This window comes from Hyposmocoma kahamanoa, unplaced genomic scaffold, assembly GCF_003589595.1.
Source record: "Hyposmocoma kahamanoa isolate Upper Pololo Valley unplaced genomic scaffold, ASM358959v1 64, whole genome shotgun sequence".
Taxonomy (NCBI): Eukaryota; Metazoa; Arthropoda; class Insecta; order Lepidoptera; family Cosmopterigidae; genus Hyposmocoma; species Hyposmocoma kahamanoa.
In genome coordinates, this window is record NW_020653852.1 from 15,261,317 (window position 1) to 15,288,658 (window position 27,342).

At 34.9% G+C, this 27,342-nt stretch overlaps 1 protein-coding gene across 1 annotated transcript in view; it reads left to right on the forward strand.

Annotated features, from left to right (window-relative positions):
* The window catches only part of LOC113230894, a 133,905-nt gene that overhangs the window by 101,867 nt on the left and 4,696 nt on the right, over nucleotides 1–27,342 (forward strand). Inside the window, exons 3-6 of the mRNA XM_026465002.1 lie at nucleotides 5,632–5,809; nucleotides 8,618–8,794; nucleotides 26,579–26,689; nucleotides 26,782–26,915. Coding sequence (XP_026320787.1) covers nucleotides 5,680–5,809; nucleotides 8,618–8,794; nucleotides 26,579–26,689; nucleotides 26,782–26,915 — 552 coding nt within the window. The 5' untranslated portion in view covers nucleotides 5,632–5,679. The remainder of the gene's footprint in view (nucleotides 1–5,631; nucleotides 5,810–8,617; nucleotides 8,795–26,578; nucleotides 26,690–26,781; nucleotides 26,916–27,342) is intronic.

Here is a 27,342-nt window from a genome sequence, read left to right on the forward strand (position 1 = left end):
GATTGTTATTGATTTTTTTTAATGTTTTCCTGCTTCTGTACCTAAGAGTATATAATATTACTATAATTTATTATCTCCCAACAAGTACAAAATATAAGTATATGATTGATCACACAGCTTAGATATGGGAGACAGGTGCCCAAACTGGGGAGTCCTGTGGCCCTCCGGGCTCCCCCTCGGCAATCGTACAACGAGTAAACAAAAATAATGTTGTGTGATGGTAAATAAATAGAATTAAATTCTTGCTGTTTTTATTTATTGTGTATATATTACAATTTTTATTGTACGAGTTCGACAAGTTTTACAGGACCAAAAGTACGGCTATACTCCGTCCAACCGTTTATTTAAGTTTAGACAGCACGAATTCTAATCAATTAGTGATGTCCTAATGCGTTTCCTTTACGATTTTTTTATAACAATCGATTTTATTCAAAAAGAACTTTAAATCGTGAACATGAGCGGATTCAAAAAAGAGAATATTATCGGATTGGGAACGTGATTTTAGAGTTTGACAACAAGGGTAACTCAAGAATTAATAATTAATTATAATGAGGATTCTAGTGATGATTCTCGTTCATATGGAGAAGAATCCGACGATTCATTGTAATAAACAATAAAAATTTACTATAATTATTTATAATTTATTTCATTTCATTATAATTTATTAGATAGATACCAAAATTTATCAACTTGAATAATTTTGTTACATAATCTGTTGGCTCGATAAATATCGGAGCTAAAGAGCACGTCGCTTGAATAAAATTAAAAACTATAAGAGTCCAGTTAAGTATTGCATTTTTTGTCTATAGTTGTATGTCAATAATTACGAAACTTCAGAAGCATATATGTCAAAAGTTATATAAATGGTTGGACGGGGTATAACTGAAAAATTTACGTAATGCTTCTAGTATTACGGCCCAAAATCAGAAAATATCACAAAATATGCATAGATTGTTCACAAGAATTAATACTTGGTCGCTGCAGGTTTCCTAGTACTTTTACAGTTGGGTTTACATCTCCTGGGTTTATCATTCAGTAGTAAATTTTAAAAAGTCCACGTTCTCGTTGAAAGATAGACTATTGTTTGGAATAAGCAAATATTTTGGCTCATGGAACATAAACCGCACAAGTTTAATATAAGCTTTACTGTTCGTCAAGAACATTTACCGTGTTGTTTTCAGTAAATATGATTTGCGGTATAGTCGGTGCGCCAACTTGCAGTTTGTACAACCAGAGAATTAATAAACATTTGTTCTTAGGAATACAAAACTGCTATGAGGTGATATATTGCTAAACAGTATTCACGATAGAACACGCCTTGTCCAGCTGTCTTTGACATACTTAGAGTTATACAGGAAATTCCGAATTAAACCTGTTTTGTGAATTACCTATCACAAGCTAGAAACATGATTTACATAATTATGTTTCTACGAAAATATTTCCGCTTTTATTGAACAGATTTTCATTGATTCACTTTCATTTTTTTGTTCATCACACCATTATGTTTCACTGTTTTAATACATTGATAAGTTATTCGTTTCCCGATTCTCATTTCCCCAACATTCCGTTTGACCGAATGAATATTTCGTTTTTGTACAATAAACGATCCATTATACATTTTTCGTATTAAGTTTTATTTTACCGCTGATTTAATTTACGTCTCAAACTAAGCTACAGAACGAACTACGATCATGACACATAGCGTCTGGTACGGTTTGCTAGAAGACGTCAATTCGAATCCGGCCGGATCGAAGGAATTTTTACTAAGTCTTCGAACTTTGTATTAATAATTATAAATGCCTTAGTTTTGTAGTTTCATTTCTTATGTGTAACAATTGCGAAAATCTAAGAACTCGTTGTAAATTAATAACTCATTTTTAATTAGATCACTTTCGATCTAAAGGTGCGAAGTTTTGTTAGAATCTGATATTACAGAAAATGATTAATCATCATAAATTTGCTGTAAATGCTGGCCAACTTATCAATGCACCTAAATCACAGACATTGTACGTAATAAGTAAACTGACAAAACAACATACTGATTTCGCCAAATGAAATGTTGAAACGGTATCACTATGTGGGTGTTCGTGGCTCACACCTGGCCCACCACTGAGCGAGTTTGTCATTTCATTACTAACCGAGGAAATATTGTCACTTCAATAATATTTTAAACCGTTCTTGGTCTAAGAGTGTGATGTTTGAGCACAGTTAAACAAACACTCTACCAAAAGCCACGAAATATGGAATACTCGGAGTCGATACATTTTTGTTTCATACATACATTATGGGTTTCGTTGGACAAGTCGCTAAAATTATACTTTTTAAGACGCAAAGAACATAATTTAATCGTTTGTTTCATATTATTAATATTGCTATACTACAATTAAAAATGCAATGACTAGAGACAACACAATCGTTACTAATATAAACAATATTACGCACATGACAACTAACATAGTATTATTTCAAAAATTAAGTTATATATACATATGTCATTCTTAGACAAGATAATTCTGTCACTTTGCAATTAAATCGTATAGGAATGACATATTACGCAATTTTTGAGATAATAGTATGTTAGTATGCGAATAGTTACAAAAAGCTGTAATGTTAAATACATGCCAAATTATCAGGAAGTTCATATAGACAAAAGAAGACGAAGTATGTTCTCATCACAACACACAGTCGACATAAATACACCCCATACCGCATTTATTCGATTTCGATCCATAAATGTAGTTAAAACCTGCCAGAAGGTTGTGAAACGAAAAACATAACAATAAAAAATCGTGCCAAACCACCACACATTTACCTGCTTTCAAAGTAGGAAATTCCCTATACTATGAGTACCAGAGCAACGGAATTCACTCCACGACACTAACCAGAACACCCAGACCCGGACCAATTAAGAAAATTTCATTTACAAAATTGGTTTTGGTGGTTCTACCAGGAAATAAACAAATGAAATTTCATGAATATAAAATATAACAACCACAGACCAAACTTCCGTGATAAGAACACAATACGATGTCCAAAATGTTAACAGCAGTAGAGCTCCTTGTGAAAGAGTTCGTCAACTGCTGCCAAGCAGTAATGTTAGCATTACTGCTTGCTCTAGCTTGGTTTAACTCAACCAGCTAAATGTCTAGCATTAATGCAAACCACCCTATTCTGAACTATGTTCTCAGTAAATTATAAATAACATAATCTAGAGTAGTTCTATATTAATCAGACGTGATTTGAAAAGACCAGAAACTGGGACCTGCAAAGAGACCGAAACATTGGCTTGTTTGAAAAAATAAAAATATACACGCCATTTTAGATCCGAAAAAATCTTATCATTTTCATATAATCTGGAGTTTATTCATATAAGTACCATTTGAAATTTAAGGGTAGGTGTGACTGTTTTTCTTACTTTTGTTGGTAGCAGAATATATTTGAAAAAAAAAAAACAGATGAAATACCTTAGTCTTCATCGATTTAGTCAATAAAAAAACTCAAGCACACTATATTACGAAAAATAAACATTTGTGGTACGTGCTAGCGGTCAAATATGAAGTGTAACATTTGTTTCTATTTGAAAGTCATCACTTGAAGCAAACTAGATTTTCTCCTTACCCCAAGACACTCACCTATCTACTATTTGTACAAGACTGGCGTTACCATATGGAGGAAATCATGTGAACCAAGTGAAATCGAATACTTAGACAATGCTTTATGAATTTTTGCATCGGTGTGCGGGCTTTCACTCAACGCTCTATTATATATTTCTATTATATTTTGTCTCACTTGAAAGATTTTTTAAACTATTCAGATGTCAGGCAAATGTTAATACAAAAATATTAGCAACTTTGTAACAATTGGGTGGTTAGATGCGCTATGATTTCCTACTTTAAGAGTAGCGTGTAATCATATCGATATAATCGCGCGAGAGTTGGCATATTCTATTGGTTGATGTAGAAATGAAATTGCGTTTGCAATTTGATGTGCAGTCAATGTAGTCTGTTACTTTTTAATTTTACCGAGGGTTAGTGGTACACTCAATAACCATGTATAAGCTTCTATAAAAAGATTCCAGTTGATATTCAAAATTTGCCATTCACGAGGTTTTAAACTATAGTGTAACAAATATTTATACTACAGGTTATTAAACGAACTTCTGCGTACTTGGATAACAATCCGTGGTAATTTAGCTCTTGCAGGTAGTCTCAATCTAAATATATTCAAATGTGTATCTATAAAGAGCAATCCCTAGAGTTTCTAGCTCATTCTTCTCCGGGGACGCTGCCTTACGAATGAGCAGTAGAGTTTAATCAATATGACGATTTCAAGTGTCATGGCTTACCTATGACATAAAGACCATTTGAATTTTTGAACCTTGTTTCTTTTGTGACCTTTTCCTTATATGAATTAACAAGCTCGGGCACTAAAGGAATTAGTATGTTCATAAGTGACATGCATATTAAAAGACAATTATTTATTTCATACTACTCAGTTCCCACGACTTCGTCCGCGTAGAATAAGTTCTTCGAATTGCCTACTGTACTATACTAATTTTCATAATTTTATTGGTTGTCCCCTTTTAAGATTTATTTTTGTGACAAAAAGCATAGCCTATGTCTAGTCCTTGGTCTCATCTATCTCTGTATCAAAATTCATCAATATTGGTTCATTAATTTAGTCGCGAAAACGTAACAGAGTTATATTTATCGTTTATAATATTAGTATAGATTCATAAATGAATTTAAATATTTACCTACATAGCATTAAATAAATAAAACCATGTAGTAAATACCTGAAGAATACAAGGAAATTACTACCAAGACCTCGGCTCCGACTACCTATTTACAACCTATGTACAAAAGCCGTGGCCCTTGTACATAATTTTATCCAAAAAATTAATAGACTGTCTGGGAAACCCAAGGACCTGCAGCTACCTTGCCCAACGCATTAGCATAACCATACAAATGGAGAATTTGCCGCGGGGACCTAATTTTAATCATATAATTCAATCCTAGTTTTACATTGCTTTTAATCTTTTATTATACCTTACCTGTATATTATGAAAATCAAAAAAATATTACGAACGAGAAAAAATACCTGAATACCTTAATTACAGAGGATTAAAACAAAAATCGATACAAGTTGTTTTTTATTTACTACATGCACAGATCCAACAGCGCATTAAAAGTACTGTTAATTACACAAAAACCGGAATATCTAAAAAAAACCTAACAATACAAAAACCAAATCTAAACTATAATTATGAGATGATCTACCTAATAAAATATTGCAAATGTGGTAGATTTTCTTTGTTTATCTTGTACTGGGTCAAGAGCACGTCAAGCTTGAAATCAACTCTATACCGCTTACAATAAGAACGGTCCAAAGTGTAAAACTTAACTTGATCTTGGCTGCACCAAGCATTGTAAAATGTTTAATAAAGACGTGATGAATCGGTAAAGTTAATTGAAACTCTTCATGTAGTATCTTTTTCTTTTACGGCCACTCTTACGCGACCCTAATCGTTACAAGTTACGCTCAAAAAGAAAGCCATTCGCCACAAAACTTAACCCCCTTAGGTCGTTATCTACTAAGAGCTCTCAATTACGAGTTATTTTGCTTTTATAGGAGTAACAATGCGGGCGGAGGACGGTAGTGCGGACGGCGGGGGGTAGCATGGCGGCGGTGCTGCTGTTTCTGGCGGTGGCGACCACCGTGGCTGCCACGACCACAATTGCTACTGCAACCGTGCACGTCGTTGGCGATCTCGCAAGGCGTGATACGGGAGATGTCTTTACTATCACCGGTAAGTTGGTAACATTACATTTTCTTGATGCGGTGGCCAATATACAGTCTTCTCAAAGAATTCTATCACCATCCAAGTAATATAAAGGCTAGATTGGATAACGTAACGGCTATTACTAAAATTACAACTTTTATTCCATAGTACCTAACAAACCATAAAAAATTTAGCAAAAACTATATTCTTGTACTGACATTTTTAAACCTCTTTTTGGTAGTAAGTTTTTTAACCGACTTCAAAAAAAGGAAGACGTTCTCTATTCGACTGTACTTTTTTTTTGTATATTACGCGATAACTGCGGGATTTGTGAACCGATTTTGATGATTCATTTTTATTGGGAAGAGGGTATCTCAGACGCGGTCCCATTTAAATTTGAAGAAAATATTCCACCGCTAAGGGTGGCAAACTAGGGGATGAATGACTTTTGAAGTCGGTTTTTTTATTACTCTGTACTGTTTGTTATTATTTATAATATAAAATGATAGGACGAACAATTCCTAAGCCTGATGGTAAGCAACACGCCTGTCCATCACAGTCGCAGTGCCACTCAGAGCAAGTATATGCAATTTCACCGCCTTTACCCTGCAAAACCGGGACATAGCAATGCTCACATTACTGCGTGGTGGCAGAAATAGGTAAGGTGACAATATTTCCCTGGGCAAACTCTTTCACAAGGAGCTATACTGCTGCTAAGTTCAAATATGCTAGCGTCTTCCCGACCCGACACACGACCGACCCTTTGTACTGCGTTTTGAATCTAACTAGTATTTTCCTTAGCGTTTTCTTTCGTTGCCGCACAGAGTTATCATCGTTTAGTTAGAGCGATCTATTTACATATTATTATGCGAAAATAAAACCTAATGAATTATTACAATTACCAGTACTTGTTATTTACGATGTTAGTAATATAGTAAGGCTAAGTAACTACCGTCCTTTTAATACCAAACAATTCAGAACTAATGTTAGCTACAATTTTTTTAGAATTTACTGTGAGTATAATATATTACATAAAACATAAACGCAGCCGCAGATCATCTGATTTGGCTTTGTTTTCGTTTTCATTAAATAAATTTAAAACTTTGTTATATAACTCACTGCTGCTGCCTAAAATTTCTGTAACAATCTTAATAAAACACGTTTACATTATTAGTTTACAATCACATACATTTGTTTGTATGTAACATAACACACAGTAAACGCTTCTGATACGATGTTATATGTGCATGCTGTATTTGCCTAATATTGAATTTACATTCGAGTAAATTCTGCAGTGTTATCTTATGTCCATGTTAAATATTGTATTTCTGTTGACAAATCTAATAAATAAATTGTAGGCACCTACTTTGAGATTGTTAGCATTTTAAAAATAACCCAGATTACAGAATTGATGAAGAAATAACAAAAAACAAACAATTTCAGCTAACAACTTTTTAAACTGTTCCGATTTGCACAAAACTACTTAGGTATGTACCTCGTAAACACAGAATTCGAGATGTTAATCTCGAAGTGCATCTAATAAGTGTTTTTGCAATACAACTAGACTAATATAGTGATACTGATGACGGCCGCGCGACCTCACATTCAAGAACACCCATAAGTCATTTCACACTCTACATAGATCGGTAAACAGTGGAGTTTAGCCTTCTTTTATATTGTTCCTTTACTGTGTATGTATAGCTAGTCATTTGCTAGTATTAAAATTAGATCTCAATCGGAGAGACAAATCGATCACAAGATTTAGACAGGGTATGAAACGTAGTAAAATAATTGTATTTTATGCATTGACTTACAAATAAATGGACGACGGGTCTAATACAAAAACCACGAAAAAAATGTCCCAAGTCAACCTATTCGAAATTTGAATTGTAATGTCATCGCAGTATCGCGCTGTCAGTAGAACAAATGAAGACTAAAGCGGAGTGTCGCGCTCTGTATACGATTTTAGCGCCTTACAAGTGCGGACACTTTTTAGCGCGGACCCGACGTCCATATAATTGTAAGTCAATGATTTTATGCAATAGTTACATAATGAGGGTTGTTAAAGTCGAATATCGTGTTTAAGAAATTTATACGAGATTTTAAGACCTGGATCTAATGATTGCATACAATACTTTTTTACAAGTAAATAAAATTATGAAACACAATCTATATTTAATATACATATATTTTGTTAACAATCCATGACAACAAACTCAAAAAAACCTAAGAGATAGAATTAAAGTGGCCAGTTACCGCTAGTGTAGTAAATTTTTATCTGTTTAAGTATTTTTTTTTTTAATAAAACCTTATGGCCTGGTTGCAAGATCTTTAGACCAATTTAACCAATCAGGAAGCAGTAGAGTTTGAGTAATATGCATTGACTTACAAATAAATGGACGACGGGTCTAATACAAAAACCACGAAAAAAATGTCCCAAGTCAACCTATTCGAAATTTAAATTGTAATGTCATCGCAGTATCGCGCTGTCAGTAGAACAAATGAAGACTAAAGCGGAGTGTCGCGCTCTGTATACGATTTTAGCGCCTTACAAGTGCGGACACTTTTTAGCGCGAACCCGACGTCCATATAATTGTAAGTCAATGGTAATATGTATAATTAGCAAAAATACGACGTTCTTTTTTTGAAACGCATTATAGTTCTGATAGTACTCATTGAACGAAAATTTTTCAGTCCAGTAGCTAGTACCATAGACAATAGAATTTTGATTCAGAACAAAAAAGAGCGCCTTTGTGATATGGCTTATGAAATTATAATTAACAGATTACGATACATACAGGAGTTAAAAAAAAATATTATAAAATTCCTTTACAGACGGCGAATGTGGCGCGGCTCAATGTGCAGAACACGGCGCGGGAGTGAGTGCAGGCGCGGGCGGCGACGCGTGTACCGGCGAGGCGTGCGTAAGCGCGGACGCGTGCGCCTGCGCGTGCCCGCAACGCGCACCGCTCTTCAGAGAGGATCGCGAACTGTGTGTTGATGATTTGCCGGGTAATTATACCTACTGAGATTCTGTTTCTAAAACTGCAAATACTTCATACCTATCTAGTTTAGAAAATCATTTCGTGACTAATGTATTACAGCCTCTAGACGATAGCTAAAAATCAGTGCGTTGCTTTTGGGCAACACCTGCACTGAACTATGACCGTTTGGCGTGCCGCAGCACTCACAACTTGCTACCAATGAATAAGCAGATATAAGTTGTTTATTACGTACATTTATTTGATTACCTTCCGTTTTGTTCCTTTTGTTTTGCGTCTTTTTCTTACATATACATATTTTCTATCGTTGTGTGTACTCGTGGTCAATCGATAACCGTGTTCTATCTATATATCCACAAGATGTTTTAAATTAAGATATACGCTAAACAAGTGTTGGGTATAACTAATAAAAAGTAGTCTTCATTGAGTCAGCTTTCTCAATATTGAAAAACATAATCGCCTCCATAAAACACTTTTATGTATTACTTGCTGGCATTAGGGTTTCCCCAGACTATTAAAAATTAAAGTATGATTTTAAAGTTGACTTTTTTATTGAGTTCAGAAGCATTACAAGTACGTAACAAGGATATTGTACTTGTATTGCACTGTGTCGGTGTCAGAGCAATAACGTCACTTGACCAGTGAAATTAGGATAGCAGAAGCTTAGTTTTGAAAATGTTTGAAGGTCATTGACAATTTTTAAAAGTAATTTATAATATTTACGTATATTACAGGTTATATTACAGTAGTTTTTGACAGAAACTAAATGTGATGGTTATGTTATTTTATGGACATGTGTTTGTTTTCGAAACATGGTGTGTTAATAGAATCAATACGGCAATATTATTATTGTTGTTGTTTTATGGCAGCTTTGACAAGTCGTGAAGTGTCTTTAAGGGTTTAAATAGGGTCTTTGTAAATAAAAATTTATATATATTTGTCATTTACAATATTTATTTAAAACAATTAGATCGAGACTACCTGCAAAAGCTAAATGGGTCACTATCACGGATTTTTATTACGCTAAAAATGTAGGTATAATAAAAAACCTTTAGTATAATGTGTTTGGTTCACGATAGTTTTATGCCTTGTGAAGGGCAAATTTTGAATATCAACCAGAATCTTATTATAGAAGCATTGCTCCTTAAAATTTGTGACTTTGCGAAGACAACAACTATCAAGAACAGGCATATTATTTTTATTTCTCGTATTAATGTTATGTCTGTCACTATTTTGTCATAAATAAAATTAAATACTGTTCTTCTTGACATAAATTACACTTTCATAAATGTACTGTGGCGCTAACGTGATGTTAACTTCCTTAAATTGGTTGCAGTATAGTCTGTCAGATCCCCGGGCTCTACTAGGGTACTCTACCGATACATACATCTATGTATCCTACTTACTTAGCTATTTTATAAATACAGAGAAGATTGGAAACCGTAGTCCAAGAGCCTTGCCCACTAACATCATTAGCATATTATTAAGCTTTTTGTTCTCGACATAGCGCAATTTGCAAGCCAAGTGATATATATCCCTACGGCCGCCTGCCACACTGTTAATGTTCTTGTTCTTGCACAGTTACGTTGATGGAGTAAATTGTTTATTAGTTTGTTCTAATGATTATTACTTTACTCAATATTAGTAGGTACATAAATATCTGCCTTAAAACAGGACATACACACGTTCTCGTGTACTAATAACAAGTGTCTACACTAATAATATTTTCATTCAATAATCGTTCGTTTGTCGTGAGTTTGATAAAGTATAACTAAGACTATATAATTTAACATTTAAAACACAATCTTAACTTAATGTAAATTTTCTCTTCTCGTTCGTGTTTATCATGTTGGTCGTGTCTCGGAAAGTTTTTTGTGGTAATATTTAGAATCTGTTTCCACTTTATTCGGTTTTCTACTTCATTACAAAAGGAAGACCAGAGAGAACAGTTCACCAAGAAAAAGATGTTCTGAGCTCAGCAACCGAAATTCTTTTGGTACTACATTGTTGAGAGCTTACTCTTATTTAAAAGATTTGTGATGATGTTGTTTAATGTGAATATTCCCTGGATTCACACGAAACGTTTTGCTTCCACATTTATATGGCAAGCGGCTAGGGATTGGAATTCCCTGCCTGTGGACTTGTTCCTCAAATGCTATGACTTAGACCTTTTTAACGCGAGAGTGAATATTATTTAGATATGCTCCATCGTCGACCTCGTCGTCACTTTCCATGAAGTGAGATGGAGGCCAAATGCGCACTTATTTTATATATAATAAAAATATACTTATAAATATGTTCATATACTATCAATCACATGTACCTTGAAAGGCAATGTTTTTACTCTAAATAGCTCTAGGATAGATTTGTTGGTGTTTATAGCGGTCGAATGTAAGTTTTATTACGAATTTATTTTATTAGAATTGGTAAAAAACAAACACCACAAAACGACAGAAAAGCCGTTAAATTAAATATAAAGATCTGTAACAAGCATATAGAGAAGTTCGTGAAGTTTTCAGCAGACTTCACGAACTTCTCTATATGCTTGTTACAGATACGCTGGTTTCGTAGATCAGTTGTGTAAACGATATCCCCGGTAAGGCAAGGTTGCTGTTCCGACTTCAACCGGATCAATGAATTTTTTTTGTGTTTATTTGATCTTTGTATCCAGTGGCGGATTTGCAGTCTTAGCTGCCCTAGGCCTTAGGCCCCAGGCCATGTCTGGCCAGGCCTACTGACCAGTATCAGTCGCCCCTTTCTCAGCACTCATCATATACTGGTAGACTACATAATGAATTTACTTTATTGCCAACTTTTATCGCAATCCATTCAGAAATTTACTATTTAATATTTTTCTAGAACATTGATTTGATATATCTCTGTTAGGTCACGTGGTGCACGCCAGTAAAGCGCCCAGCCAGCATGATTTTTTCCGACATCTTCAACATTTATCATCATATTTCAGTCAACTTACATAAGACCTAAATAAGTTATATGATGCGGTGCAGTGCGACTCGTCATAATGTGCGTGAGCCTTTAGAATATGTAGGTACTTTGAGTTATTTCTTGTCATCATCAGTGAATTTTTTGACACAGTTGTTCGCCCCTAAAATCTGGCCGCCCTAGGCCCGGGCCTACTGGGTCTTAGGGCAAATTCCCCATCGTTAATTATAAATACCACACATTTAAAGTTATCACCAGTTTAAAGATTTTTGTTGCACTTTCTCTACATAATGTATTATAGTTTTGTCTTTTAAACAAATATTTGTGCCATAAAGCTTGTATATGATTTTGAAGTAATAATTTTGTAGTTAGCATTTCATATTTGTTAATTTATACCACTTTCGTTTATTTATATTACTTTAATACTCTACCTAGAGCTTTAAAAGTTTTGCTTCAACAAAAATAAAAAACAAGTAAGTAAATATGCGTACCTAATTGAGGTTAAGGCTGTAGCCCAGCCTTAGAGAAATGAGAATGCAGAAGGCTCGGTCCACAAGATTTATTGTAAGAGATAATTAAAGAGGAAAAGGAAGGCTGTAACAAATAATTTAGTAACAGTAGAGCTCCTTGTGAAAGAGCTCATCCAGGGAAGTACTGCCGCGTTACCTATTTCTACCGCCAAGCAGTAATGATCACATTACTGTGTTTCGGTTGTGAAGGGTAAGGGTGCTGGTGAAATTACAGGCACATGTGACTTGTCAACTTATGTCTCAGGGTGACGAGCGCAGTGGCGGTGCCCCAAGATCTTTATGATTTAAAGCCCTGAGTTACACTGCAACTGTTATGGGCAGGCATGTGGCTTACTACCAGGTGCACGACTTGTTCATTCCTTCACTTGATATTATAAAAAGAAGTATAATTATTATAAAACCCTGTAAAACTAAATAACATAATACACAATACCATACAGTTTTAATAGTAAACCGACTTGAAGTTTAACAATAAGAAAATGAAGGTGATTTGTGATGTATCAGCATGTCGTCTCGTTTCAAGATTTTTTATAGCAGTAACATGTCTTTCCAATTTGTGGGAGTAACGACGGATCAAAAAAAGTAAACATAGTGAAAGAAAAAGGAAGTTGAGAACTATTAAAAATTTTAAAAATAAGTAGCCAGGTATCGGAAAAGAGGAACCGGATGATAAAAAATTAGAATGTCAGTAAAGGAGGTCAGTATCATCATAAGGCGATGTTATACCACCATCTTCGTTCTCTAGCGAACTATATTTAAATTATTCATCAGTCATGCCTTTGTTTGCTAAGTCATCCGATCATTAGAATCGTCCAACATATACTATGCAAACACTACGTGTTCCCGATTACTATACGTACGACTTTTCTTAATGTATATTCAAGCCGTCTACGGTGCAAATAATTCAATCCATTAATTCTTAATTAAAGCACACGACAGATCCAAATCTTGCGCAATTCCTAAATAAAGCAGGATGAAATGAGTAAATCTCATTGACAATGACCGATTTTGCCGATTGATGCGCTGTGACAGATACTTTTCTCATACATTAACTCAAACTTCTAACTTCTGGATGGCCAAGCAAGAGGTCCCAGGTTCGATTCTCGTGCCAGGAGAAATATTTGTATGGCTTATATTTATTTCTCTCGTGAGTTTGGGTCTAATTTCTGGTTGTCTATATGTGTGTCCATGGCACCTGCGATACAGGATTTCCCTAGTGCTGGACTATGAGTGTGTGCGCGTTATTATTATTATTAAATGTTTATAAATGTTTCTTCTACAGACAATTAAATGACTGTAATAAATCATGATGCTGCCGACGACCGTGCGTCACGTACCAAAAGACGGGACGAACAAGTTGTGCGCCTGATGGTACGTGAGTAAACACAAAAGATCTGAGGGGCACTGCCTAAGTCTCAGATGGCTATAATTTACCAGCACCTTTACCCTGCAAAACCGGAATGCAGTAATGCTTACGTTACTGCTTGACGGCAGAACCCCTGAACGAAATTTTCACAAGGAGCTCTACCTGCTACTGAATGCCAGCGATCATTGGTACGGGTGAGTAGTGCTTACTTATCCTGTGAAATTGCGATGCTGCGTATCGCCAGAAATTCAATATTTTGATATGATGTAGAACAATGACGTCACTATTAACATTTTGTATGGCCAGTCTCACTTTCTTCAACAAAATAAAAGAAATTAATCGACGTAATAATACTTTGTTCTAAATTACAATTGCTTAGGGTGGCATAGTACGTAGCTCGCGCGAATATTTCGTCATAATATGATGACTAGAGGCAAGCAGTATTGTTTTTTATGATTATCCTATAGTACGTATATAGGAAAGAAAGGCCAGGTGAAGAGTGCCCTCTGGGCGCGCTCCCATTTTGTCGTGACGATAGCTATCTGTCGTCACGACACTTTAAATTGCACGACTATTCCTGCAATTTAAAGTGTCGTGGCTTGTAGATTTAAATAAAGGTGTTCACATACAGTAAAATGCGATTGACTGTCGTTGACGACCTTTTTGACGTTACGTCGAAGACTGTCGTGATTATGGGAAGAACTAGAACGACTGTCGTCAGACGATAAATAAAGCGTCACGATAAAAATAGGGCGACCGATAATCATAGCTTCAAACGATCCTGTCGTGCAAACGACAAGGCAGCTGCCGTGAACCGATAAATTGTCGTCACGATCTAGTGGGAACAGCTAGACACGACAGTTGTTCAACGATAATTAAAATGATGTGTTGATGAGGCAAAAGATTAATGTCAGGATCATAGAAGTAGAAGGCTAAGGTCTTTGCCTACCTCGATGAGAAAAGGGCGTTAAATTACGTATATAGTAAAATATTTGTGTTGTATCGTGTGGTATTCGAGATATTTTTACAAGTAAAACTGCTGAGGCAGGTGTTAAGTAACAAAATAAGTTCTTAAATACATTCTCCGTTATGGTTTCGTCGCATTCGGATAATTTAACAACTTAATTTAAATTTTTTGAATACAGCAAAAGCAAAACAAATAGCTACTTTCAAAAGTACCGTATCCGTGAAATAATAAGATTATTGCCAACCAATATTAGACTCTATTTTTGCAACATCATCGATCAAGATCGCTATCAGCATGCGAACACACCAAATCAAGTATTCGCTAGTTTTAACACGTTTCCGTTACGTGAGTTTTTGAGAGCTCTATGCGGAATTGGATTTGACTTTTGTGAAGTGATTTGTTTGTTGGAATTTATGGTAGTGTACCTGGTGGTAGCAAGTCATAAATTTATGTAACAAAAAAAAAATACATGTTCGTGACGATGCTGATCCCTTTCATTGTCGTCCCGCCTTTTTATCGCCATCTTTAGGTTCCTGGCCACTTACTTTTAAAATTTTGAATAATTCTCGAATTCCTTTTCCCTTACTATTCTTACGTTGCTTCTGTTCGTCGGCACTCTGATCAAAATTCCTGACGCGAGGGGATGTGCCAATTCTTTCTAACGTGCCTTTTATAACGGACAAACACAAAAATGTAGGGAAAATTGTTTGTGCACATGCATTTTTGCTGAAAAGTTCAGAAATTTTGCGTCATGCATCAATGCGTCAAGAAATTTTAAACGACGACATCATCAAGGCTCTCAGACAAGTCAAGAATGAGAAAACTGAGTTAACATACTGGCTACATGCTGTTAAAAAAGCTGGTTTTATATGTCATAGGTTAACTCTATCCATGATATTAAAGTTTCTCCGACTAGTACATAGATATCGTAGACTTTTATGACTTTTCCTAAAAGACGTATATCCTATAAGTGGACCTACCGTAACCCCTTATAGTGATCTTGAATAATTTTAAGTTGAATTGCCTGTCAAATGCTTAGGTACTACGACCTCACAAAAATAATGCAAGTTCATGCAGTTTACGTTAACCATTCAAAAGCCGTTCACCTTTTTCGCTTAGTAAAATCGTATCATGGCGTGCCATTTGCCGTAACGACAACTGAATGTCTCAACTGACAAAATAAGCAATTAAAAAAAACTCAGTGACTAAGGGTCGTATCCAGAACTCTACTCAATGCTCAAATCGGTACTTGAGCAGACTTGAGTATGATTTCAAGCACTGGAAATACGACCCTAATGGCAAGGACTTGAGTATGATTTTCAGTGCTCACTGCACTACTCAAGTCCTGACTTGAGTATTGAGTAGAGTTCTGGAATACGACCCTAAGAGAGCCTTCAAATTAGACGCTTATAGAAACGTTGCCGTAGCGCAACTATGGCGTGGCGGCCGCGCGTCACATCTTACTTCTTCACTAAAGCGTCAAACACACAGAGAGCGGGTGCGGGTCGGGCGCTTGTCGGGTCGGGAGCGCAGCGGGTCTAATTCTGTGTATTTATGTGGGATAGTCAAAGGAAAGGGACAAAAAGGGGCTGAATAGTTTAATCTTGCTCGTCTGTCGTGAGTCATCCACCTCAAAACAAAATATAAAACAAAACCAGTCGCGCTCGTCTTCTATTCTATAATTTCGAATCCCTCTCTCTTGCACGCTCCTTCCCTCTCACTCCCGCGTCAATATACGTTCACCCATCGCCCAAATCATATTAATACATGCGTTCAGATCTCAATCCCACACTTATATGAACGTCAACACACCGAGTGCGGGTGCGAGACGGGTGCACGCGCCCGCGTGTGGCATGTTGTCGTCCATATAAATACATACAACAGTGGAGCGCGTGTGTCACGACAGTGGCATAAGATAAGCGTCTAATTTCAAGGCGCCACAACTTTTACAATAGTTCGTTTTAACTTTAAGTTTCATTATATTTTCAGTGACTTATTTCTTTGTTACCTTTTCAGATATTGTTAGCTTGATGTAGATCGTAAACTTTTAAATAGCGTCAAATTTGAGTTTGCAACAACAATGATAGAAATGTAAGAACATGAGATGCATTTTCTACATTATATCTTCAAAACTTGCTTAGAAAAGGCTCACAGGAAGAAGCTCCGATTATAAACTCAAGGTTCCACTTTTAACTTTTTCATTATTAATATTTTTTAAACAACTAATTTTTAACTAAACTGTACCTAGTCGTTTTAATATGTGGTGCATTTAAATATATGGCCATTTCGATAACTAGTTGTTTTGGGCGTGGACCCTTTTAACATGCTTTTTTATTGTGATTTGAATTCTTTTTATTTCGTTTGTTTATGTTTGTAATTCACATATTTTGCATGTCAAATAAATCCGATTTTATTTTATTTTTATCTTGCCACCAAGTAATTGTAAGGTATAGTCTTTTTGTAAAGTGGTCGTTTTGTCATCTAGTCCTTATGCTGATCATTTTGAAGTCGTTTTTACATGTGGTCCATTTAACGATATGATTATTTTTATTACTGGTTGTTTTGCTGCCAAGTCATTATAAGTTATAAATCTTTCTGCACAGGTGGTCATTTTGTGATCTAGTTCGTATACTGATCAGGTCATTTTGAAATATAGTCATTATTAAACTGAAACCAGAAATTGCCAACTCACCACAATTATATCAAAGATAATGACAAGACATGTCATCAAATTTTGTCTTTGGATTGTAAAATGTGATTGAAAAGTTGCCGATATTGTACAATAACGTATTTTGTACAATAAATAACAAAATTATTTTAGAAAACGTATACTTTCCCTTTCCGAACACAGTCAATCGGTTTACACTTCTTGAACGCACTCAGGGTAGTAGAGCTATTTTTTTTACACTATGATTAATGTGTAACTTTATCTCGCTCTTTAGCTTTAGGCGTTTAGCGGACCAGAGACAATAATTAAACATGGATGACGTCAAATATAACATATTTAATTGAAATTGAAGTGAAAGTTACAAACATATAGAGTGGCTGAAAAGAACCGTATCTCTCTTTTAAATTACAGGAATATTTTAACACGCACGGACATTCACATTAATAATTATTATTTATGGTATCATATCTCGTTTAATTAACGTTGTCGGTGCTTTAGCATCTTCTTTTTTTGGTTACATATACTATTACGAGATTTTATTTTGCGTAACTTTAAAAAAAAACTTTCTTTATGTCGGTATTGCCACCACACTCTAAAGAGATTATTTCTAGTTCTCCTTACCGTATCGATGATGCCATAGATTCCAAATATTGTTAGAAATATACAAGCACTCTATTAGATATTAAATCCACTAAACATTTGTAACATCTAACTCGATTACCTAAATGGCGCGAATTAAGCGATTTTAATAAGAAAGAAAGATTTACTCGGCTATTCACAACAACATTACAAACATATTTAGTAATCAGTTAAAATCAAAAGAAAAAATACAATTAAAGAAACTAAAATAGTCAATAATAACCGAAAATGCAAGCCAGCTCGGTTTTATGCTATGCAGAGCCTGAGCGCTGGTTTTCAACTGGAGCCTGAAAATCTGCGAAAGGGTGAAACTAAAATAAAGTTAGAACACCAAGATTTAAAGATTTAAGACTCTTCATGTCCAGAAATGAACTGTAATTAATGTCTTAACGGTCGTCTATACATATATCTAGGGTCGGCAGATTGGAGCGCATGGGTAAATAGATGCCACTTGAATTATAAATGTTGAAACAAACGAATTTGACTTATGTGCGTCAGTCGGTCGATATATTCTAGTTATGTTATATATTGTTATTACTGGTAGCTATAGCTACTATACTATAGCTATAACTGTCAACTGAACTGTGAACTGTTTTACAAATAACTTTTTTGTTACCACATGTATTAACACCAAATTTTTACTAGCATTTCACTGTTAAATACTCGATATCCTAGTATAAAGAAACAAATATTCATGATGCGTCCCTATAACAGAAAAAAATGTGAAAAAAAAAAACTTTGGCGAGATTGTTGACGTTTAGTGTTTGATGAAGACTTTAATTGTGATAGATGACATTATTAATTAATTTCTGTAATTATTACCTATCAAAATGATCGTTAGGATATGCTTTTGCAGATGGTGTTGACACTTTAACTTTTGATATCTTATTGGAATCACAATCTTATTGGAAAAAAAGGTATTCAAAGTGGAGGTCATTGGACCTAGTGATAGTTTTTTTGGAAAAAAACCTATTAAAGATAAAAATACTTTTTGGAGTAAAATATAAACACATAACTTTATTCAATATAGGTTGTATTAAAACCTTTTTTTAGGTCGTTACATTGTGAGTTGTGATAGGATTCGTCAATTTTCTTCCTCGCGACTTATAGTTTTTTTACGCCATTTTCGCAAATTTTCGCGATTTTCATCGCTACCCGCGACTGTCATTAATTTATTTTAAAAATAAAATTTTCGCGATTTTCATCGCTACCCGCGACTGTCATTAATTTATTTTAAAAATAGTTACACATTCCTTATTTTCATATGATCTACTGTTAATCAATAGGTATTTGGTATTTAAATGCTTGTCAACGTTATATATGTTTTGTTTCTTAATAAAGTGAATATACAAAGTGGATATACAAAGTGAAGTGAATATACAAAATTAAAGCGTAAAATACTATGAAAATTTCAGAAATTGACAAATAAAGTTGTCGTATTACAATCATAACTGTAGTCTAAACAAAAGCTACTTAAGTGCTCTTATCGCCCATGCTATTCTTTTTACGGTAGTTTAATAGGTTCTTGAGTTTCAAGTGTTTATATTATACGTGTCTTATCGCCGCCCGTAATGTAAACATTAAAAAAAGGTACCAACTGATTAGAAAAGTGACAGGTATCAAATGTCACGCGCGCCGACGATCAAGTAGCAATAAAGCGCCATGGTATCAAATGTCACGCGCGCCGACGGTCAAGTAGCTAGTAACAATAGAGCTCCATGTAAAAGAGTTCGTCTAGGGAATAGGTTTACCTATTTCTGCCGCTAAGTAGTAATGAGGGCATTGTCACCTGCGTTCCCGTTTCGAAAGGTAAGGGTGCTTATCCTTCAAAATCCTCTTCAATTCTATCTTAGGGAGTTCAGACAAGATTTATGTCATGTCGGCTAACTGGCAAGCTCGCACGCGCGCATCTAAGCTCGCTGCCCGCTCGCTTGCGGCAGCGTCACGGTTTATACACAAATTGACATTATATTTATTAAAACTAAATTTTATTTAATGCAATATAAATACCTTATTCTCTACAATGGCTGTTTTTTTAAAGATGTTCGCGGTCGTCTAAGAAATTTGATACGGGTACGTATAGTTTGAGAACCCCTGCCGTAACAGAACTCTCAAAATATACAACCGCAGTTGCGTACGAAATCAAAACGTTCCGTGAGCCGTCCGCACTTCTTTACCCACCAACGTTTTCGTTTCGGGCTTCGGAACCTATAGACAATAACGGACTGATAACGTGAATGGAAAATGTAAATGGTGACATAGGTTCTTTTACATGCTAAACAAAAATTTAAATGAACAAATGGCGGATTTCTTTAGTGTTGTATCATAATCTATCGAAAAGTCATTACCGACGTGCAAACGTTTAATTAAAGTAGATAAATATTCTATTTGGGAATATTTTACTTCTTATGGGAATATCCGGGAATATCATGTGAGATTTTGAATTTATTATTTTGCATTTATAAATGCTCATATATTACAAAAAGTGCATTCGTGCAGGAAAAATATGTCTGAGAATATATTAAAAAATATAAAATTTTATAATATAAATCTGACGATCTCTATGCATTTCCAATCTCAAGATTGATATTAGAAAGAAAATTTTCAAAGGTTTTCGAATAGTGTAAGCTTTTTTGTATTCATGCATTGGTATAGAATTAATATCAGTGTGTGATTTAAGTGAATCTTTAACACTACAATTTAATTTGAAAACGACAAGCAGTAAAACAGTGGACAATGTTACAGTCATGTTTGATATGAACGTCATTTCCCTAGTATTTCGTATGGTACTCACCGTGCAGTGTTGCTAAGTTACCATTTACAGTTGAGAACGACTTGAAGGTTGAATTTCAATTCAGAGGGTAATGATGTATTTCATTTATGCATTTTTAAGGAGGCCACCACACTTATTAACGCAGAATCGCATCGAGCCGGTCAGAAAGAGCTTTATGTCCATGAGCATAAGAGCGAAAAAGACATTGTGTTTTTTGCATCGGTTCGTACGAACGCGCCTCGCTACAGGTCGGCAACGAATCGGCAACTGCCTGCAAATTTCCAATTGCGTGCGTACGCATGCTGGTGACGACTGATCCCGGGGGTTTACCGTCGTTCTCCGTCCGACGTCCGTTTGATACAATTACTGTCAAATAAGTAACACTCTGATATAAGTAAAGAACGAAAGTATAGGGCGGTGTTTAGAAACAAATAGCCCGACAGCGCGCGATCGGCCACGTTAACATCTAATCGGCTTAATGCGACAAGTATCTACGATTAAACATGAATAACACGATCGCATCAAGACGAATCCGCGTGCACTAACTTTGGTGACTCCCTTATGAGATGATAGTTATTGTCGCATTCATTATTACCTTTCTACTCTTGGGCTTTCATTTGGCATCGGACCAATATGTTTTCTTTATCGATCAGTCTCTATCAACATCACCTCGTTTTACAATCTTCTCATGTACAAAATCGTCTTAGTAGACTTAGATAGACGGCCTCCGTGGCCGAGTGGCTTGCACACCGGTTTTCATGGTGTCGCCATCTTTGAGGTCCCGGGTTCGATCCCCGGCGGGGTCAATGTAGAAATTATTTTTTCTATATTGTCACGTGTCTGGGTGTCTGTGGTAACGTCGTTGTTTCCGATTTCCATAACACAAGTGCTTTAGCTACTTACTTTGAAATCAGAGCGGCGTATGTGATATTGTCTAATGTTTATTTATTTATCTTTCTCGCAATCCTTTTCTTCGGCTGTTTTTGTTCCCTTAAAATTATTACAACGGTGCTGCCTTCTCATAGAAAACAAGAATAATTGCGACTAACATTCCTGTTAATAAATAATCTGACAATATAATGTAGCCACGTTGAGGCGACAGACGCTGGTTCGTATCCAGTCGGATCTAAAGATTTTTCTTTGTGTTTCTTCGAACACATTAATAACAAACTAGTGGAGTATTTTCACAAAAAATAAATGAATGTCATGGTTGTAAAAACATGATATTCAATCATTAATTACTGATACTTCAGGTAATTAATTAAGTCAATTATCAAAGACATAATGAAACACCAGTTTTTATTAAGCCATATTACATCTGACTTCTAGACCTTGGACTTCCACCCATATAACAGTTAAATTTATCATAGATCTAGAGATCGGCCTACCTCAATAACATTAAATTCATCAGGAAGAAGGTTTAGTCAAAATGGAATGCAGTCGTAATAAAATTTAGGATATTCTGAACACTGCTGTAGTAATCAGTGAAATAAAAACTATTCCGGTTTGGGCCTCTATTATCGAAAAAGTAGCGGTATAAGTGGCGTCAAAATCTTCATCTGCAAAGATAAATTGGTGTCACGGCATAGATGAGATCCGCTAGCTCCCGCTGCGTTTCGTTTACCGACACCCCGTGTGCCATATGCCATGAATGTGTGACAGCGATGGATGTATTCAACCGGTGTCTAAAATACTGTATGTCTTTAGGAATTTTTTTATTTTAATTTTTTTTATTTATAATGTTCACACTCAACATAGCCCCGCACTAGGGAAACCTTATGTCGCGGGTGCCATGGACACACACATAGACAACCACAAATTACACCCAAACTCACGAGAGAAATAAATGTAGGCCATACAAATATTTCTCCCGGCCCGGGAATCGAACCTGGGACCTCTGCGTGGCAGTCCGCCATGGTAACCGTTCGGCCACAGAGGCAGTTAATTTTTCACATATCATCCACTGGCTTCCTGTCATACTACTTACCTACATATTATAATGCACACAAAATTGTGAGTCTAAAACGTAGTTTCCCAGAGAGGTCCCCAGTTGGCGCTGAAGAGTCCTCGGAAGAAATTGGGGGTCGTTTGAAAAAAAAAACCTGAATTATCTATATAAACTACTTTACGATTTTTTGTGTTGAATTAATATAAAAATACGTGTTTTCATTTATTTTTGTTGTGGTGGGTGTCGAAATTTTTTTATCTTGCCTAGTGGGCGGTAAGCCAAAGAGTTTGGGAACCTATGGTCTAAAAACTCTATTATTTATAATTAAAATGCAATGTTATTGACGACCTGAGTAGTGCAATGTGGGCACAGGACGAATATGAAATTTGGAAAGTGAACTTTCGTAAATTGCTTCAGGTTTGGGTGTTATGGGTAGTGAATTCGGTCGCTCTGGTACTCATAAGAGAATCCCTAATTTGAGACCAGGTAATTGATGTTGTCTCGAACTTTATTAATATTTAATAGGGATTCTTCTCGGAATTGAAAGTTAATTCGATGTCAAAAAAAAATTATGCTTTTATGTATAGCACTTCATTATATCGTATCCTTTTTACAATAAGATTGTATACGTTTTTACCGGAGCATATATTAAGATTATCAGTTCGTAAATTTAAACTTTGAAAAGTATTTTAATTGACAAATCATAATACAAAATTGAAGAATATGTGTTAGATAAAGATGTATGGAAAGACAACATGAGTCTACATTCCACACAATTGCAATTCAAAGTGTATTCCATAGCATTTAAGTTTATTTGAAACGAGCAATCCCTAGAGTTTCTTGCTCGTTCTTCCCGGGGAGGTCAGCGAAGTGAACGAGCTGCAGCTTAAAATATTACGTTTTCAAGTGTAAAAATGTTACCTATGGAATAAATTATTATTTGACTTTGATTTAATTTAACTTTGATAAAATAAAGCCACATGTGATCGTCAAAAGTGCTTTTATCACATGAAAGACATAAAAAGGATACTAAACAGATTTTGTATAATCTAAAAGGTTACAACTCTTCCAATTAAGCATATTAAAGTTATCGACTAATCATATTCGCAAAATCTTTAAACCTCTTTCCTGAAAAAATTTCATTTATATGGGGTAAAGTTAAAAAATTAAACCAATTTGCGATTGTTATCCTGTAACAACTTTAAAAAATACATACAAGTTGATTATCAAACAGTTACGGCATCACCGTGCTTACATCTTAAGTAATCTTTAGTAGCAGTAGAGCTCCATGTGAAAGAGTTCGTCCAGGGTAGTATTGCCATCTCACCTATTTCTGCCGCCAAGCAGTAATGTGAGCATTACTGTGTTTCGGTTTTGAAGGGTAAGGGTGCTACTGAAATTACAGGTACATGGAACTGGTCAACTTGTCTCAGGGTGACGGGTGCAGTACCAGTGCCCCTAAGATCTTTGCGTTTTAAGGCTCTAGGCGTATCGCTTACCATCAGGCACACTACTAGTTCATCTCATCACTTGGTATTATTAAAAAAAAAATCTGAAATTATATTTAAACAGCCAACAGTTCTCAATCTAAATTCATTTTAAAATCGTAATAAAAAAAATTGGTAACAGAGCAACAATTTATATAATATAGATAAGTAAAAGCCACTAAACATGTAATGTAGGAGTTAAGTGCGATTCAAGCACCCTTTGCGCAGGCAGTTAGAAATATCGTTATGTTATTTCTCTACAAAACGTTATAATTTGTTCTAATATTTAGTATAATTTCGCAAATGTGATCTCACACTTGCACGTCAAAACCGTCAACGGTAATTAACGTTATAATGTTGGTAAAACTGTACCTACCTATTCAATTATACTTCGATATATTCAGTTAGTCCAAAAAAATTAAAACAAGATAAATAATGAGTTCTAAAGTTTTCGCGATTGTTCACATTGGAAATGCAATTTTTTTTTCGATCGTGTCTGTTTATTTTTTAGAACAAACCAACATTTCGGGACTTTTGCAGATTCAATGGTCACGCAAATATTATAGATTTAGAGATTTATTCGCATTTTATAACCTTTCGCATTTTATATATTTTTAAAACAATAGATTCGAAAAAATAGTTTCATTCCTGACAAAACAGAAATTGAAATTTCTAGATCCGTGTCACAAGAAAAGCTGAACACTTCTAAACCGCTTTGTCAAAGTAATTAAATAGATAGGTACTAAAATTGTTTATTGCACAGAGAAAAGACGTTAAATATACATGTCACAAAAGACGAATACAAAGATGTGCTCTCTGGAAAAGATTTCGTCCAGCCAAAATAATAAAGTCTGTGGTACTTAGGAAATTAAACTATTTTTCCGGATTTAGGTAAATCGCGTATATTTGTTTTTTCCAACAAACCAACGTTTCGGGCCCATTACAGGTCATGGTTGACTGAGTTGGTAAAGTCATCGACCAGTTATGTCTAATATCCAAACCACCCTATTTTTTCACTATAGTTACAAAAGTTATTAATTGGACTAGTTAAGCAAAAAGGATCCAATCCATAAAATGATTAAAAAATGAGCTACATGAACCAAACGGTTCCTAAAGTCTAGCCTCTTAGATCAGCAAAATAATCCAACATATAAACATAAACAAATATCTCTAGAGTTACATGACATTTATAAGTTTTGAAAATAAAACAAGAGTGAGAACATTGACTTACAATTATATGGACGTCGGGTCCGCGCTAAAAGGTGTCCGCACTTGTAAGGCGCTAAAATCGTATACAGAGCGCCAAACTCCGCTTTAGTCTTCATTTGTTCGACTGACAGCGCGATACTGCGATGACATTACAATTTAAATTTCGAATAGGTTGACTTGGGACATTTTTTTCGTGATTTTTGTATTAGACCCGTCGTCCATTTATTTGTAAGTCAATGAGTGAGAAACATTTTTAAACTTCAAACTGCCATATCTCGAAAGTGACTGGATGTGCATTGGACCTTTTTGTTTAACTACGTCCATTAAATACCTTATTTTTAATTTTACAAAGAACGTTTCAATTTACGCTTTTTAAATCCGGAAAATAGTTACTATTCCTATGTATAATTTTATATATATAGTTATAGTTTATTGTATTTGTTTTTTAATTTTAAATGTAAATATAATGTAAATATGAATGATTTATATATCCTCATAAACTTAAATGTAAATACATACATAAACACAATATCCTATACAGATGTCCCACGGAACGAAAGTACTCTAAATATTGCAGATAGTATAATTTGCTTCAAGTACAAAAAAACACCGTGTATTTTTATAATGCTGATCAAAAGGATCAATTTTATTATAAAGATGAATTCCTTTTATGTGACAATGATATAAATTAAGTTGTACGATAAATATATGTATGCTAATACTATTAACGCCTCAGTGGCCGAACGGTTACCATCCTGGACTGCCACGCAGAGGTCTTGGGTTCGAGTCCCGGGCCGGGAGAAATATTTGTATGGCCTACATTTATTTCTCTCGTGAGTTTGGATGTAATATGTGGTTGTCTATGTGTGTGTCCATGGCACCCGAGATACAGAGTTTTCCTAGTGTGGGGCTATAAGTGTGTGCGTTATTGTTATTATTATTACTGTTGATTACTGAAACGTAGGCTTTCGATCGACGCTCAGCTTTAGTTCATAATAAGCGTAATACAGCAGCTTACCGCTTTAAAATTTTTAATACCGTTCAAAATGTAAAAAAGTATTTAAAATTTTAACAATAAAACCAAAGAAGTCTTAGTCTCAATTCCTTTACAAATGTGACGTAAAGACGTAACAAATTGTGAATTGAAAAAGAGTGTAAGATTATCGTCCAAATTTAACGAATAATTCTCCGTTGATATTTGTGACAGCGTTGAAATCCTTGTTTATACTGTACTTTGTCTCATTTGTTATATTTTACTTTCCAGAATGTTCTTTAGCGACTTTTGGCACGGGTGTCAACATGCAACGCATCCCGTTCGTGTATTTGCCACTAAAAGGTCAAATAATTCATCCATCAAGAGAGATTACGTTCCAAAGTAAGTTGTTTGTTACCTACTTTCTTTTCGCAAGCTTTTACTTAATGATTATCGATATTCATAAAGAAAGATGATCTTAACGTTTTGTACAGACGTCAAGACTCCGATTTGTGCAGTATCAGGGGCACAGTTCTTAACGCGCAAAGGCTTTTCGGATCTTCGAAATACTCTTGATGCAGATGTGCCATTCAGTCTATTTCGTGATGAAGGCAGAACATTTCTACAGGTGAGTAAAAGATATTATAATGGTTTGTTTTCAATGAGATGTCTAAGTATTTAGTGCCAGTATATAACTGTTACAAAAATCATGTACCTATTATTTAAAAAAAGTACATAATTAATTTAAAAAAGGTTTAAAATAGGGAGTGTAATGAAAGATATAACGACAAATAATCTATTTTTACTTTGTATAACAACATTTTTTATATAAATTATATGGATATAATCACTCACTGTACCTATATTATCAAGAAAAGGTATAACAACAAAAGGCATAATTTCAATATGTATAATGAACCTTCAGTATAACACACATTCTAATGTTCTAATATATCTATATAATTATTAGGTGACATACTGAACAAATGGTATAAGTACTACCAGTGATTACATGCTAGTACTATATGTACTGGTAGTACTGTATATATATAGGT